The following is an 18,226-nucleotide window of genomic DNA, read 5'->3' on the forward strand; positions in this document are numbered from 1 at the left end:
TTTAATTTATACAGAAGCATATTTATTTACATTGTCAAAGTACATAGAAAATGCATCATCAAGCAAATAAAGCTTTCCCTCTGTGGTTGAAGCTACAGAAAGATTGTCGGTTACTCAACATCTCCCAGTTTCTGGAAAAATAGAAAAAAAAAATAACATCATTAAGAAATCACTTATAACAATTATTATAATGTTGTTATAGCCTAGAGATAAGCAATAATAAATCTCTGAACGAAATGTAGACAGTAACCGCTCGACAACGTAAAGTATACTAGCCACCTCAATATGGCTAACCACTAAGGGTGGGTGTTACTGTAGCTTTTAGCCCCAGGAGATCATCGTCTCCAGCTGGCTTTAGGCACACTTTCTGTGCCCTTATGACATTTGCAAAGGGAGACGATGATCTCCTGGGGCTAAAAGCTACAGTAACACCCACCCTTAGTGGTTAGCAATATTGAGATGGCTAGTATACTTTACGTAGCCTTGAGACAGTTCTCTAGAAAATACCTTGTGATTATGCTATTGTTTATAAAAGTTTAATAGGTTAAAGAGAGAAGTAATGAAAAGTGGTGATAGGTAAAACAAATTCAGGGCCTTCATATTTATGAAGTGGTGCAGAAAAGTTCCTAGCTTTGGGTAAAAGAAAATACACGAAAATCAGTTAATTATGATTTTATTTGACATATTCCCCTCTAAGGCTCACATACTTATTGCAGCAGTTTTCTAAGTTTTTCTAAGACCTGTAAAAGCACTCAGAAGGGTGAGCCTCCAAGCAGGCCTTTCATGAAACCCTTAAAGCCAGGAACTTTCCAGTACCCCCTCATACCATCACACCCCATTTAACATAGCCACTCCATTTACTGTGCCTCACTTCTACATGACTACAATTAAAACAAAAACAGAAGATAATTTTATTTCAAGTTACACAACTGTTTTCAATTGTACAAAACCAAACTGAACATGTATTATAATGAAATTAGTTGTTGTAGTCAGCATAGGAATGGCTGTATGATTAAGAAGTCTGCTACTCAATCAAATGGTTTTGAAGGTCGGTCCCACAACACGACATCTTGGGTAAGTGTCTTCTACTATAGCCCAAGGGTGCCCAAAGCCTTGAGTGAATTTAGGAGATAAAAACTGAAAGAAACCAGCCATGGGTATGTATATGTGTGTGTGTGTGTATATATATATATATATATATATATAAACATTGATGTCTGGGAATCTTAATAGGGTGCAACACTGGACAGATAGGGTGTTTTTACACTTTTTTTTACCATAAGAGAGAATTTTTCTCCAGAGTTACTGCAGTGAATTTGCTTTTTAGCAGTTGAAATATGTCACAAACATATTTTAACTAACTATATATATATATATATAACTCTTTGTTATATGTCTACGACCCCCACCTCTTTTTTTTAAAGATAAATGCTTTTTAATAGTGATAATGAAACAAGAGGTTTAGTCCTTACTGCCAAAATTCATTTCTCTTGGGAAATACAGAAGTGATGATGTCTTCATTCCACGGATCCCATTAATCACATCTGACCTCCCCTATGAATTTAAACGGCACCAGTTCCCAGTGAAAATTAGCACAATCTCTCAACGTTGTTGGACTTAACCTTGCTGTTCTCATGGGCGATTATATGTAGGATATTCGCAAGTTGGAAGTCCCAAAACTCTTAATTTGTACCCCAATTAAAGGACACACTGAAAGCATTGTATATTTAGAAGTTCTACAAAATTAAACTGATTGATTTCAGGATTTGTTTTAATAACTTTGTTTAAACTCACTTCATCTGATTGAATTTTTCTGAAAATATGTTTTTTATCAGAATAAATATATTTATTTGAGGCAAGTAAAAATCGAAATCGATCAACATCAATGGAAATTGCAGCTGTGATACCAGTGCCAGTGGTACATAAGAAAACCATCCGAACGTGGCGTTACCAGTGCCGCCCCGACTGACCTTGTGCCGGTAGCACGTAAAAAGCATCATCCAATCGTGGCCGTTGCCAGCCTCGCCTGGCCCCCGTGCCAGTGACACGTAAAAAGCACTATCCGATCGTGGCCATTTGCCAGCCTCGTCTGGCACCTGTGCTGGTGGCATGTAAAAAGCACCATCCGTTCGTGGCCATTGCCAGCCTCGCCTGGTCCCCATGCCAGTGACACGTAAAAAGCACCATCCGATCGTGGCCGTTTGCCAGCTCTGTCTGGCACCTGTGCCGGTGGCACATAAATAGCACCCACTACACTCACGGAGTGGTTGGCGTTAGGAAGGGCATCCAGCCGTAGAAACATTGCCAGATCAGACTGGGCCTGGTGCAGCCTTCTGGCGTCCCAAACCCCAGTTGAACCGTTCAACCCATGCTAGCATGGAAAGCGGACGCTAAACGATGATGATGATGATGAACATTTTTTAAACTTCCGAGCAACGGCAGGTAATTAGGCTTGCCCTTTCATAAAATAAAATACCAGTCAAGTATCGAGATCGATGTAAAAAACTTAACCCTTCCTCCTAAAAATTGCTGGCACTTACCAAAATTTGAAATAATCATTAGAGAATTGAAATTTTTTCTATGCTACAAGCAAATATTCTGTTGGCCAACAAGTATTATATTCATTAAATCTGATATTAAGGGAGAACATAATTTTTTTAAATTGAGGCAATAATGTGATTTTAAAAAAATTCTTTTTAACATTCAGACAGTATTTTTCAAATGGTTGCTATAACCAGTGAAATACTTACTTATTTTCTAGTTCAGCACTTGACTGAATTTCTTTAAAGGCACCAGCAATATGCACAACACCATAACAAATGATTAACAAACTGATCAGACACTGGACTAAAATCTAAGAAATAAAAACAAAAACAAAAAAGAAACAACATTTAATCCCATTCTTCAAACAAATCTTTTAATGGTTTTACCACGTTAACTACATCACTGGAACTTACCAGTGGCGTTACATATGTCATGCAATCACATTGCATAATGTTTAATTAGAAAAAAATGTAAATTTTTTTGCATTTTCACATTATTTCATAATTAAACTTTAACCCTTTAGCATTTAAACTGGCCATATCCGTCCAAAAATATTCTACCTGTTTTATGTTCAAACTGGCCAGATCTGGTCTCTCACACCAACCCTACAATATCGTTTAAAAAATTAACAGCTACCTTATCAAAATCTCATAGCTACAAGATAATGCATGATTAATTCAAAACAATGTGAATAAAGAAAGCATTAATTTTGGTAGAATAATGCGAACACTAAAGGGTTAATATTTAACATTCATGTTACTTAAATATACTCAAAACCATGTCAAAGATACAGAATAAAATATTTTCTCAAATTATGAAAATGTACCACTGGTGGTACATGTGGTAGTTATGTGAAGTTTGTGATGAACCATCCATTGTATATGTGGTGGTTAACATGTTAAAATGTAAATACAGGGTGGACCAAAGTTATCTGACACATTTGGAGGCTTAATAAAAGCACAAAATAAGAAATAATGAAAAGAGAAATTTTATTTTCTGAACATACATATAATGCCATTTTATTTCATTAAGTTTTAAAAATTAAATCAGCTAAATGCCTCCCATCATTGTCAACACACTGTTGGAGACATTCATGAAAGTTATCGATAACTCTATGGCTCGTTTCTTCTGGAATGGTGAAATGTGATTTCTTCTTTTGGGGATATTTAAAATCAAAAGTATTCAGTCATCACCCTCGATCTATTGATGAATTAAAACATGAAATTTGTGTAGAAATAGCAACCGTTCCAGGAGAAATGATCCATAGAGTTATCGATAATTTTCACGAACGTCTCCAAGTGTGTTGACAATGAGGCAAAGCATTTAGCTGATTTAATTTTTAAAACTTAATGAAATAAAATGGCATTATATGTACATTCAGAAAATAAAATTTTTCTTTTCATTATTTCTTATTTTGTGCTTTTAATAAGCCTCCAAATGTGTCAGATCATTTTGGTCCACCCTGTGGTAACAATATAATATATTTCTAACACACACACATTAAGAGGGTCTACTTTTAGATAATTTAAATCATTACTTACATCCAATGGTAATCGCGTAAAGTCATTTTTAATCAAACGTAGATATGCTCGATCTGAAATCACATGAAGATATATATATGTATCATTAAATTCTCAGGAGAAACTTTTATCAATAGAATAAAATTTTTTAAATTCATTTAAAATTTCCACAAACTTGATTTATACTAAACATGTTAAAAATCTATCTGTATTAAGATTAATTTCTTAAGACCAACACAGTTTACATCATTTTGTGTAAATTTACAAAAAGATCCTAAAAGGTCAGTTCAAACCACTTCCCCAACAGCTAAGAAAACGAAATTTTACAAAGTATTTTTGTTATTCAACACACACTTATTATCCATCATCATTTAATGACTGTTTTCTCTGCTGGCATGGGCTGGCTGGTTTGACAAGATCCTGCAAAGATCCAATGTCAGCTTAGATATGGTTTCTATGGCTGGATACTCTTCCTAATGCTAACCACTTTACAGAGTGTACTAGTTGCTTTTTCATGCCACCAGCATTAGTGAGGTTGCCAAATAACTTGCAAAGCAAGGAAGAAGAAGAAAGAATAAAAAAAGGGGGGGTTATATGGGGAGGAGCAATGGTTCTATGCTAGGCATTGAGAGACTAGAATGCGGCAGAAAAACAAGCCCAGGTGGCTTGTAATAGATATACTAGGCTGAGTAGTGGGAAAGTTGGAAAGAAGATAGAATTGGTGGTGCAATGCTGGAAGATCTCAAGATACAGTAGATTGTTTTGGGGGTGGGATAGAAAGGAAAGATGGGGGTTGAGGTACATGTAATGAGTGATGGTAAGAGATATAGGAGTAGCTCATGGAGGCTATGGTAAGTGATAACAGGTACGAGAGCAGTTAAGAACGAAGTATAGCAGAAGAGAGCAATGGATAAAGGCAGAAAAGGATGTGATTGGCAGAGCAGGGAGAGAGCAAAAGGAGGGACAAGACCCCCACACATGCAAACATAACCAAAGTGGTTTTAGAATATCATTTCTGTTATGATGGACAGCCTTTTTGAGTACAGCAAATTATTAATCCTCTTGGTCCTTTGTCATCTCCTCCAGAAGGTTCAGTATTTTGAGATGAGCCTTCACTGCATTCCATATATTCCTGAGTCTCCCTCTTCTGCAAGTTCTATCCACATTAAGCAGTCGTACTTCTTTATGCAGCTGTTCTTATCCATCTTCCTCATCCAAATGCACCATGTGTCCAAACCAGTGCAGTCTTATCTCTTGCTCACTATATACGATTCCTCGTATGCCTAATTTAGTTGACATTTAACTGACATTGCACATCCAATGGAGCATACAAACTTCATTCCTCTCTCATCTTTGCATGTCTTTTGCATTCAGGGTCCACATCTCACCACCATGTAGCATGGATCTATGTACACAAGCATCAGACAATCTGCTTTTCACACACACAGAGACAGTGACCTTTTGCCCTTTTTTGTCAAAAGAGGTAATAATAGCCCTCTGAATCTCATCTAGGTCATCCCATAGGATGCCCCTAAGGGTTTCGGTTGCACATACTATAGGAGTCACAGGGCACTGCTCCATGTGGTCCCGCAGTTTCCATCTAACTAGGAATATTGGGGTCTCAACCATTGTCTTGTATTCAAGATCCTCTGCATGACATCCTGCTAGTACAAAGCCAAGAATCTGATCTGTTGGGTCCTGCCAAAAACTAAATCCCTTTGACCTGTCTGGCCTGGTAAGACCTACCTGAAGATTTCTCTCCCTCCAGCATAGCTCTCCATGTCAATGGAGCACACAGACACTTCACCGCGACAAGGTACTTGTTGAATTGGCAATTGACTGCACAGTAGCTCTTCCACCTTTTGACGGGTCCTATTTTTAGTCCCACAAGGTGTCCAACAAACACCCTCCTCACCAAGGAAGCTTGATGGGGTTGCCAGTTTAGTCACTGACGACCCGACCATGTGACAGGTTGTACTGGGTTCCATGTTACCAGTAGCGCTCAAGAGCAACCTGACATCTCTCCATCCTATTCTTGTTCTAACAACTACAATTTCTGAACATCATCCTCCTATGCTTATTAGATCACCTAGGCAACAAAAATTATCCATTACTACCAGGGATCTTCTAAAGCATTTGAAAAAAATCAATTTTCCCCATGTATCATTAATCTTTATGGCTCCTGTGCATCTTCCACATACAAATACTACTTTCCCCATTAACGTTCCTGTGATTCCACTGCATCTCATGGAATTCCTGCCTATACCTTTTCTACATATCAAACAGCACCATTTACCTAAAACGAGTAGGGTCCAGTCCGTTTTCTTAATTACAAGAACCTTGGCTTTTAAGTAAGTTAACCTTAAGATCCTTCGATTCCAGGTTTTGCTTCCATACCCGCAATTTCTTTTCTAATTCTGTTACAGATTCCACTATGAGAACAAGATCAGCAACATATAATAGTTCCCAGGGGTAGACAGTTTAAAATTTCTCTGTTCACCATCATCATTGTTTTATGATGTCTGCTGTTCCATGCTTGTATAGGTTGGAGGCAAGTTGCTGAGGTAGATGCCACGCAGTGGGACTGAATCCGAAACCAAGCGGTTCAGAAGCAAGCTTCTTACCACACAGCCACGCCTTCTATTTTAAATTATATCCAATTAGTATCTATTTATTCTAAATAAATTAATAAATAGTTGTTATTTTTTTCGTCAATGTTGTTAATCTTTCGTGGCTGATGTTATTAATTTCTTCATTTTCTCCATTTTTAAATCTATCGATTGCTTTCATTACCTCTAACTTCCATCCCCTGTATTTCGGGACCGTGAAATAATTTTTTTTTTCCTGTGAGTTTCGTTTCCTGCCCAAGATTGAGTCTTTTCCATAACATTTTTCGTTTACCAACAAATTATGTGAAAGCAATGTAGCTTACAACGAAACCGTAACAACACGAATAACGAGGCACTCAACGATTCCATATTTGGAATATTGTTTATATCTGAATATTGTCAAAAAGTGTGTACAATTATTATAGTAAATCAATGAACAGACTTTTATAAAAACAAAATCCAACACAAATTAATGTTAATGCTAAGGGATATTCATAAAAAGAATAAAACTGAGAACCCCAAATACACAATGATTTTAAACCTGCTTGGCAAGAATTCTTTATGTATGATGCTATTTATATGTAATTATATATATGAGTGTATATGCATATATATATTATATATATATATATATATATATATAGGTGAAATGAATACGTACACCCGGTGTTTAGGGTGTGTGTGTGTATGTATGTATGTATATATATATATATATATATATATATATATACACTAGGGGGTGTTGAAGGGCCGCTGCAATAAGTGTGTGAATCTGAGACGGGAATAGGTTCAATAAAATCATAATTAACTGATCCTCCTGCGTTTTCTGTTACTCAAAGCCGGGAATTTCGCAGCACCCCCTCGTGTGTATACACACACATATTTATATACATTATCTATCTATCTATCTATATATTATTTTGGTCGAGCCAGTCTCTCGCTACTCTGAATTTCGAAGATCCTTGCACCTACAGGTGTAGTAGCAAGAATCTAACACGACCAAAATTAAATATATAATTAATCTCATATATAGAGTACTCTTTTTCCGACAGCCGACACTAAACGTATATATTTTTTTTTCATTACTACTACAAGTATTATATCATTAATCTGATTCTCTTCCCTAAAATCTGTATCACTTCTACCTTGTCTTATGGGGAACAGCTGTATTTTCAGAACCGAGTCGTCAGAACCACTTTCGAGGGTGAAAATATATTAAGTTTTTATTTTATTTCCCCCATCGTTAATTTATAATACCCAGTATTTAAGAACAAGTGCCCGGGGCGATGAATAAAAAAAAAAAGAAGGCATTGTTGAAATTTAATAAAACTGTTTTGAATATATTTTAGCCACAAAAAAATCATAGTTAAAGAATTTAAATAATAAAAAGGTTTAAATTAATGTTATGCACTTACGTTGGGCAGCCGAATAGGCAGCATGAGCTAAGACAAGAAGCCCAAATGTAATACAAATTTTGTGAGATGAAGATCCCATTTGCACCGTGTTGGAAAGTGAAGCTAAAACCTGAGCCAGGAAGAGTCAGCTTAATATAACACTACATAGATATACAAATACACACAGATAACGTGGAAATATAGCTCAACGGCAGCCATATTGAATTTACAAATGCAGGAAAAAAGTAAAAGAACTAATGTATACCAAATTTCTTTATTCACCTATAAAAAGGTTTACATAGAGGGGACGTTACGAAGACAGCCAAGGGACATGTAGGGGACAGACACACATTGAATTTACAAATGCAGAAAAAGTAAAAAAAACTAATGTATACCAAATTTCTTTATTCACCTATAAAAAGGTTTACATAGAGGGGACATTACAAAGAGAGACAAGGGACATGTAGGGAACAGACACACATTCTTATATACAAGATGAAAAGATATATGGATTTATATATATTATACGGATGGGAGTTAAAAATATAAGTGATGATTGGATGAACTAATATATACCAATTCACTTTCCTGTCTCGTATTGGTTCCTGTAACACCTAATATGCCTTTTTTTATGTTAAAAGTTTTTGTAGTTAAGTCAATTACGAAATAAAAGAGAAGCAATGTTTTTTTTTTTCGGAACATTGAATCTCGAAGCAGAAAAGCCATCAATAAAAGTATCTTTTATCATGTACTTGTTTCAGTCATTTGACTGCGATCATGCTGAGTCATTGGGGAATTTTAGTCGCATGAATCGACCCTGGGACTTATTGTTAAGCCCGGTACTTATTCCATCGGTCTCTTTGGCGAGCCGCTAAGTTACGAGGAGATAAACAAACTAAAACCGGTTGTCAAGTGGTGGTGAACAGACGCAAAGATACACATACATACATACAACACACACACGACGGGTTTCTCTCAGTATCCGTCTACGAAATTCACTCACGAGATTTTGGTCGGCCGAGGCTAAAGTAGAAGTCACTGCCTAGAAATATCGCGACTTAAAAAAAAAAGTCGGTGCAACTGTCTATACTGCGTTCTACCGCAATATGCACAGTCTGTGCTGTGAATTGGCCTTATCTGGACAATAAGGTTTAGAGTTAGGGTTTGCGGTTAGGGTTTAGGGTTAGGATTCGACTGCATACAAAAGCCTAAATGGCTAAATAGACCGCACGCTCAAGATGCACCAAAATGTCTATATAGTTTAAAACAGCACCTTTCTAACTCAAAAATATCAAAATATTATTTCTAATTTCTTAAAATGAAATGTTTGAATTTCAAAATTATATCAATAGACTTTGTAAAATAGAAAAGAAGAAGAAAGTGACATTACATTAAATCAACATCTTCTGTTTTTATCATTTGCTCGAGAAACCTATTTATTGAATTCATCTATGTATAAATGTGTTGGAAAACCCCTAAAAACGATCAACAGCTACAAAACAAAACTAGAAGGGCGATGGGGTGGACCACCCCAGGTGTGCTTTTATGAGAGCTGCAGTTTTGGATTAGTGGTATTTCGTTTTTGTATTTGGTTTCCAAGATTTTTAAAGTGAACTCATGAGCTGGAGCAAATTTTGTTGTATCATATCTTGGGAGGGTCATTATGCCAATAATAAGCACACGCACTGGTTTCATTTCACTTCTTTATTATTGGTTAATTGGGTTAGTTATTTGGGTCTAATGCCGTTTCGCACCTCTTTTTTTCATTATTGTTTCTGCATATTCGTAATCTCCGTCACCTAAAACGTAGGAATCTGAAAAAAAAAAAAAATTTATGCATTTTTCAAGGAGAGGTACGAAACTGCATTAGCCCCAGTTATTTAATCCTTCCGTATATAAACCGGTTTCACCTGGCCAAAATATTATATCTGTTTTATGCTCAAACTGGCCAGATCTAGCCTTTCACACCTACCCTACAATGTCATTCTAATAATAAACAATCGCATCACTGAAATCTAAAAGCTACAAAGATAATACCTGATTAATTCAAAACAATGAGAATAAATAAACATTGCATTTGTCAGAATAATCTGAATGCTAAAGGATTAAAGAACCAACAAATCGCTCGCTCGCTTAATCAGTCGGTTAAGCAATGAATCAGTTGTCTGGGTCACTTGTACTTTCTTGGTTTTTCTCATGGAAGTAAATTTGCGTCGATCGAAAATAGAAACTGCTTCGCATATTCGGTTCTTGACAAGATTCAATTTACCATACCATGGTCATCAATATCAAACGGGGTACTATTTAAGAAGAGTGGTCCCGGTGCGCGCACTCGCGTACTCGCGCATCCGCGATAGCTAGTCGTGACTAGTTGATCCTTACTTTGTGTTTTTGTGTTTTATTTACTTTGTTTTAAAAAAAATTATGGCGATCCTTCGGTATAGGTACCGTAAGTGGCTTTGTTTACATTTCTGAAGATAACAGAAACCCTTTTCTCCAACCCCTAACACAAACCCTAACCCTAACTTCCCATATACTTTCTTGAAATGTATCCGGTACTTCCGGTACCTATACCGAAGTTACGCCAAAATTATTTATTTTGTGTAAAAAAAAAATTATTTATTTTGTGTTTTATTTATTATACTTTGCTAGGTAGTCATTGCAGGATCGACAAGTCACGACTAGCTAGCGCGAATGCGCGAGTACGCGAGTGCGCGCACCGGGACCACTCTTCTTAAATAGTACCTATTTCTTTATTACCCACAAGGGGCTAAACATAGAGGGGACAAACAAGGACAGACATAGGTATCAAGTCGATGACATCGACTCCAGTGCGTAACTGGTACTTAATTTATCGACCCCGAATAGTCTTAAATATCTTCTTAAAAAGTACCATCAAACGGTAAGTTTATTAGGGTTTCGTCGAAAAAGGGTCAACGTTTTTAACTGTCATAGTAAAAGAGAAAAGGGAGGGAAGCAAGTAATATTTTGTTGATCTTCAACGTTGAAGGGAGATTATTCATATCAGCCGCCATTTCAAAGTGATAAAGCAGTTTTGTCAACGTTGTCGGTAAGCTGTTTCTTGGTCTGTACATATTTACTTTCTAATGAGTTCCATCGGTACTGGTTATGACTTATCTGCATCGCAGTTCTCACCCGACGGGCGTGTATTCCAAGTGGAATATGCCCAAAAAGCGGTAGAGAACAGCGGCACGGCGATCGGCATTCGCGGCAAAGACGGTGTTGTGTTCGGCGTTGAGAAACTTGTGCGGTCCAAATTGTACGAAGTGGGAGCAAATAAGAGGATATTCAACATTGATACACACATCGGTGCTGCAGTCGCTGGTCTACTAGCTGATGCTCGTCATGTAATTAAGACATCCCGCGAAGAAGCCGCTAATTATCGCTACAACTACGGAGAGTCGATTCCCCTCAAGTATCTTACCAACAGAGTTTCCATGTACGTCCATGCTTACACTTTATACAGCTCCATGCGTCCGTTCGGTGTGAGTATGATTATGGGCTCTTATGAACAAGGCAATCCTCAACTCTACATGATCGATCCCTCTGGTGTATCTTGGGGCTATTGCGGTTGTGCCATCGGTAAGGCTCGCCAGACAGCGAAAACCGAAATCGAAAAGCTGAAGACCAAAGATATGCCTATTACTGAAGTAGTGAAAGAAGTAGCCAAAATTATCCATGTTGTCCACGACGAAATCAAAGACAAAGCTTTTGAATTGGAATTAAGTTGGGTTGGAGAACACACTGGTGGAAAACACGAACTTGTACCAACACATATTTTAGAAGAAGCCGAAACCGCTGCCAAGAACTTCCTCAGGGTCGCAGACGACGACGGAGAAGAGTGAATCGAACTGTTGACTCTTATTTTTGTATTTTTAAAGCTAAGAATGACTGAATGTGTTTCGATTTCACATCATTATAGAACTGAAGGCGGAAAGTAGTTTCAGTAATGTTTTTTTCTTACTGCTTTTTCGCCTGCATTCCGATCAATAAATACCAAGTTGTCATTGAAAACATCATTTCTTTTCCTCCTGTTTTTGCCGTATTTTATTTTAAAATCATTTTCAAGAGGTAGGTCAATATTGTTCTTAAACGTTTTTCGGTTCTTTTGTTAAAATTGTAGGCAAGTCTTCTTTGTGTTAAATGCTTTATTCTTATCTTTTTTTAATGTACATATTATAGACGTAGTAAGAGGCTTGCTCTCCAACCACGTAATTACGGGTTCAGTTCCACTGCGTGGCACATTGGACAAGTGTCTTCTACTACAGCCCCGGGCCGACCAAAAAAGCCTTGTGAATGGATTTGATAAGACTGAAACTGAAAGAAGCTCGTCATAGATGTGTTCCCGTTACTTAGCTATTCGGCAATAGATATCGATAGAATAAATACCAGCCTTAAAAGAAATAAGTACTGGGGTAGATTTGTTCGACTAAACCCTTCTGCTACAGCCCCGGGCCGACCAAAAAAGCCTTGTGAATGGATTTGATAAGACTGAAACTGAAAGAAGCTCGTCATAGATGTGTTCCCGTTACTTAGCTATTCGGCAATAGATATCGATAGAATAAATACCAGCCTTAAAAGAAATAAGTACTGGGGTAGATTTGTTCGACTAAACCCTTCTGCTACAGCCCCGGGCCGACCAAAAGCCTTGTGAATGGATTTGATAGACTGAAACTGAAAGAAGCTCGTCATAGATATGTTCTCGAAACTTAGCTATTCGGCAGTAGATATCGATAGAATAAATACCAGCCTTAAAAGAAATAAGTACTGGGGTAGATTTGTTCGACTAAACCCATTCAAGGCGGTGCTCCAGCATGACCGCATTCCAATTACTGAAAACAAGTAAATAAAAAATATAAAAAAACATTGCAGTAAAATGGTTGATAAATCGATTTTAACTTGCAATTCAACCGGATGTTAAGATTCCCCGACAAAAACCGGCACGGAAGCAAAAACAACGACATAGATGTAATATTTATAAAAGGTGATTTGGCGAAGGTAAAGACTACACACGCCACCCGTTTTCGGCGGTTAGGGTTTACCGTTGAGACGAAGGTAAAGAATACGCACACCACCCGTTTTCGGCGTAGACAAAATAACATTGCCTAATGTAATAGAATTATTGAAAGGTTACTTGAATTTCTGAATAGTTTACATTGTAAATAGTTTCAGTTGATATAGAATTAATGGTTATTCGTGATTTAATCATAGATTACAACTTTGAGGAAATACACAATTCGCCAGACCTTCTGTGTATTTCAGTTTCCGTTCTTTATTTTTCCAGTTTTTATCTTCAGATTTCATTTCTCGTAGAATTGCACTTTAAGATAGGAGATTGCTTTGTTAAAATCTTGTTAGGCATTTTACGGTATTTTTTTTTTACCAAAATTTACCCATCTGGTATACATTTATTGAGCTTTTTAAAGTTCGACTCTTTGCTTCCTGTGAGGTAATTATTTATGTTATGACTCTGCAGTAATTAATGGCAATAAAAAGACGGCGTAACTTCGGTATAGGTACTGGAAGTACCGGATACATTACAAGAAAGTGTTATTTATATATATATATATATATATATATGGGGGTTAGGGGTGGGAGAAAAGGGTTTCTGTTATCTTCAGAAATGTATACAAAGTCACTTACGGTACGTATACCGAAGGATCACCAAAAGACCTTAAAATATTGGGTAAACGACTGAGAATTGAAGTATAAACGAAATATTGTTTACTTTGGGGGTTAAACAGTAGTTTCGTTTTAAAAACACGTGTTTTACGAGGAGAGAAAAAAAAATTTGGGTAATTGAAAAGTATTTAATTAAAATTGGTAACAACAACAAAGAAATAAGATGTAAATGATTGTAAGTCGGCAGAAATTATGAACTTCAGTGTCATTTCTGTAGTTAAACAATATTTTTTTCGTTTCAATATTACAAGTAAACCCTGTTGTTTTTATACACACCCCTTGTCATCTAAAATTGTACCGTAAAAGGGCAGCCGAAACGAAAATCCCATTCTCTTTTAGCAGGAATTTCTTGATACCGCAGATGGGCTTCGGTGAATGTATGGAATTCTTGTTACTCCTAACAAATCTGACACTTCCTACCAGTGAGGACACCATTTTAGTTCTTTCTTAAGATGATTGTGTTTATTAATGTTGAATTAAGATAGATTCCATTCTTGTCAAAAGCAATATTTGATTTATACTTATGGCAAAATCTTTCCAAATGCTTTGTGTGTATTTTCACTGATAAAACAGTTATTTTCCTATTTGAACAGAGGAGTCACAGTCATGGTGGGCATGAATGGAAGAGTTAGGAGTCGAAGATTTTATGTGCCTACGCCACAGCCCTGGAGTTGAAGGATGACATCTTCATGGGAATCCTACTGTCCAGACAAAACCTGTGGTTGACTCTAGAGGCTAACGGTGTTTACTGCAATTGAACATTAGAAGAAGATTTAGTTTGTCTTGGGTAATGGTTTCTTGCAATTCTCTATAGATGGTTATAGTATCTGACGAAACTAGAATTGTGAAGACCTGTTGACTCAAGTGAAATCGAAATCAAATTCGAGGACCTTCATCCGTGCTAGTGGAGCGCTAAGTGTACCGTACAAGCGTGATCGTTGCCAGAGCAACAAACTAGCCTCCGTGCCGGTGGCACGTAAAAAGCTCCATTCAAGCGTGATCGTTACCTGCATCGCCTTACTGGCACGTGAAAAAGCATTCGAGTGAAGTTGTTGTCAGTGCCGCTGTACTGGCTCCTGTGCAGGTGGCACATAAAAAGCACCATTTTGAGCGTGGCTGTTACCAGTACCACCTGACTGGCCCTTGTGCTGGTGGCACGTAAAAGGACCCACTACACTCTCGGAGTGGTTGGAGTTAGGAAGGGTATCCAGCTGTAGAAACTCTGCCAGATCAGATTGGAGTCTGGTGCAGCCATCTGGTTCGCCAGACCTCAGTCAAACCGTCCAACCCATGCTAGCATGGAAAGCAGACATTAAACAATGATGATGATAATGTCATGGGTTACAAATGTGATTTTATGAACACTTAACTCTTTAGCATTCAGATTACTCTGTCAAATGTAATGGTTATTTATTCAAATTCATTTGAATTAGTCTAGTATAGAGTTTCTTTCCTTTCTGGAAACTCGCTGCGTACCTGCAGCTGATGGTTTGCAGACCACCACTTTGAGTAGCACTAGTGTAGATTCCTTTCTCTGTTCTTTTTTTTGTCTTGCAAATAACTTGGTGATCTTGTGGGTACCAGTGACGGGAATAAAACACTCAGTGCACTCTAATGTAGTGAAAGAAAAGGCATCCAGCCATAGGAAATGACGCCAAAGCTGACGTTGGAGCTCAGCACAGTCCTATGGCTTGCCAGCTCCTGTCAAACCGTCCAAACCATACCAGTCCGGAAAGCAGATGCTAAATAAATATGATATGGATGATAGATATGTGTGTGTGTGTGTATTTATATCTTGTCTTGACTTTGTGCTGATTGGGAACAAAGTCACCATTCTTACAGAAACAGTGTCATTTGTTTTAATCATCCATGGAAACATATTTGGCTGTTGATCTGCTTATGCTTGTAAGCTTAGGGGAAATATTACCTTACTTAGAAACAGGTGAGGATTAGCAACAGGTAGTGTGTCTGGTCATTGAAAATTTGTCCCAGTAAAGCTGGTCTGATTCATACAAAGGTGAAAACATAAGCATTAAAATAATGATAATTAATGTACGATAATGAATACCTCACAAATAAAATGTATTGGTTTTTGATCTGCTGAGGCAGCGAGCTGGCAGAAATGTTAGCATGCCGGGCAAAAAGCGTAGCCGTATTTCGTCTGCTGTTACGTTCTGAGTTCAAATTCCGCCGAGGTCGACTTTGCCTTTCATCCTTTCGGGGTCAATTAAATATGTACCAGTTACGCACTGGGGTCGATGTAATCAACTTAATCCGTTTGTCTGTCCTTGTTTGTCCCTTCTATATTTAGCCCCTTGCCGGTAGTAAAGAAATAGGTATTTCGTCTGCCGCTACGTTCTGAGCTCAAATTCCGCCAATGTCGACTTTGCCTTTCATCCTTTCAGGGTCGATAAATTAAGTACCAGTTGCATACTGAGGTTGATCTAATCGACTGGCCCCCACCTTGTGCCCAGAGTAGAAAAGAATATTGTTGATCTGCTGAAGACTAGCAGGCCGGAACTTCAAAGTCACAGCCAACACTATTCTTGTAAATGAATTATATATATCAGCAAAGAGACCGATAGAATAAGTCCATGGCTTTAGAAAATGAAAATAAGTCCTAGGGTCAATTTGTTTGACTAAAAACCATTCAAGGCAGTGCTCCAGATTGGCTGCTGTCAAATGACTGAAACAAATAAAAGAATATATATCTTGTTCCAATGTCTTTTTTATTTTGATATGGCTTCTGCAGCTGGTAGATCTTCGTAATATCAGTCACTTAACGGAGTGTACTGGGTTTTTTTTTTTAATTTCATTTTATTTGTTATCATTATTCTTTTGGAAAGAATCAGCATTTGGTGATGTTACTTGCAATTTGCAAATTAAAGAACTCCATCGACTGAGAAGTATAGAGGATAGAACAGTTGCTTTATGTGAGCTGGTGAGAGGTAAATGTATATATATATATATGGAGCAGGCACAGGTTGATTGCTGTGAAGGAAATTCATGGCTACCTTTACATGGCTGAGTAGAGGTGGCTGCAGAGGTGCTGTTGGGAAGTAAATATGGTGATGAGGTACCAGAATGTACCTCTGAATAACGTTCAAGGTGTATAGAAGAGTATGGAAGCAGGTGAACCAGGAAGAGTTGTTACTGATTGTGTTTCACCTTTCAAATAATGTGAACAATAAACCAACTTAATCAGAAGAGGAATGACAGTTTATGTGTGTGTGCATACACGTATGTGTACATGTATGTATACATGCATGCGTATATATATATATATGGAAGTGTGCATATACAGGGTGGCCCAAAAGTAGGTTTACAGTTATCATGTAAGCACTCGAAATTTCTTTTTAAACATTCTATTACATTTAAATTTCTATCTTACAATCATATTGTTTTGACACATCTTAAACAGACAATGTTTAATCTCCCAGATGCTCAAAGTGTCCTCCTTCAACACAGCAACATTCTTCAAACCTCTTCAGAACACTGACACACAGTGCGGCACAAATTCTGATCTCCATCAATTTCAGTGAATGTGTCGGATATGTAATCTTTTAATTCATTTACTGTTTTGGGACTCTTATAAACCTTGTTCTTTACAACACCCCAAAAATAGAAATTCATTGGTGTCAGGTCAGGTGAACGTGGTGGCCATTTGATACTGCCCCGTCTTCCAAACCAACGCTCTGGAAAGGCTTTGTTGAGGTAGTCTCTTACTGTTAACGCATAATGTGGAGGTGCTCCATCTTGCTGAATAATGGTTTCATATTTTTTTATAATTGAGATCTAAACTGTTAATATATGAATGCAAAAGAGATGGTTGAATGACTGTAAACCTTCTTTTGGGTCACTCTGTATATATATTTGTATGTCTGTGTGTATGGAAGGAGGGACATTAAATGGTAATATAGGGAAGTTGTGGAAGAGCCCCAGGAAAAAATAGGATGAAGTTTTGAAAGCCAACCTCAAAACGTTGAGCTTTACAAAGGAGGTGACAGTGGACTGCAATGTGTGGTGCACTGCTATACTCTAGGAGACCCTCCCACCATAACAGTTGAGATTGTAAAACCAAGGTGTCATGTAAAAAGCATTGGTGTGGGTGCTGGTGCCACATGAACACCCGCAGTACATTGTGTAAAGTGGTTGGCATTAGGAAGGGCAACCAGTCATAGAAACTAAGCAAAAACAAACTATGGAACCTGGTGTGGGCCCTGCCTTTGCCAGTTCTTGTCAAGTTGTCCAACCCATGCCAGCATGGAAAACAAGCATTAAATGTGGATGATGGTATATAATATATGCAGTTGTACATATGTATTTTAAAATAAATGATAGGCAGATAGTTGCACCAAAGCATTTATAAAATAGTTATACAGAGGTGAGTATAAATATATTTAAGCAGAAAAATAGGACAATCAGGTAAGCAAAAGTTCATAGTTCTTTATAGATT

At 37.4% G+C, this 18,226-nt stretch overlaps 2 protein-coding genes across 5 annotated transcripts in view; one reads left to right on the forward strand and one right to left on the reverse strand.

The window, feature by feature from the left end:
- The window catches only part of LOC115222355 (membrane magnesium transporter 1), a 23,876-nt gene continuing 5,650 nt past the window's right edge, over window positions 1–18,226 (reverse strand). Inside the window, exons 1-5 of one of the 4 annotated variants that reach the window (XM_036511478.1) lie at window positions 8,644–8,808; window positions 8,089–8,197; window positions 4,086–4,138; window positions 2,751–2,854; window positions 1–131 (exon numbers count right to left, since the gene is read on the reverse strand). In XM_036511478.1, the coding sequence (XP_036367371.1) occupies window positions 59–131; window positions 2,751–2,854; window positions 4,086–4,138; window positions 8,089–8,197; window positions 8,644–8,793 (489 nt within the window). In that variant the 5' untranslated portion in view covers window positions 8,794–8,808 and the 3' untranslated portion in view covers window positions 1–58. Of the gene's footprint in view, window positions 132–2,750; window positions 2,855–3,319; window positions 3,457–4,011; window positions 4,139–8,088; window positions 8,198–8,637; window positions 8,906–18,226 lie in introns of those variants that run through there. The other 3 variants (XM_036511477.1, XM_029792552.2, XM_036511479.1) reach the window with 3 other exon arrangements.
- LOC115222353 (proteasome subunit alpha type-3-like) lies at window positions 11,075–12,074 on the forward strand. The gene has a single exon (XM_029792550.2). The coding sequence runs from the start codon at window positions 11,175–11,177 to the stop codon at window positions 11,931–11,933; it is 759 nt and encodes a 252-aa protein (XP_029648410.1). The 5' UTR covers window positions 11,075–11,174; the 3' UTR covers window positions 11,934–12,074.

The sequence above is a fragment of the Octopus sinensis genome, linkage group LG19 (genome assembly GCF_006345805.1).
Source record: "Octopus sinensis linkage group LG19, ASM634580v1, whole genome shotgun sequence".
In the NCBI taxonomy this organism is placed as follows: Eukaryota; Metazoa; Mollusca; class Cephalopoda; order Octopoda; family Octopodidae; genus Octopus; species Octopus sinensis.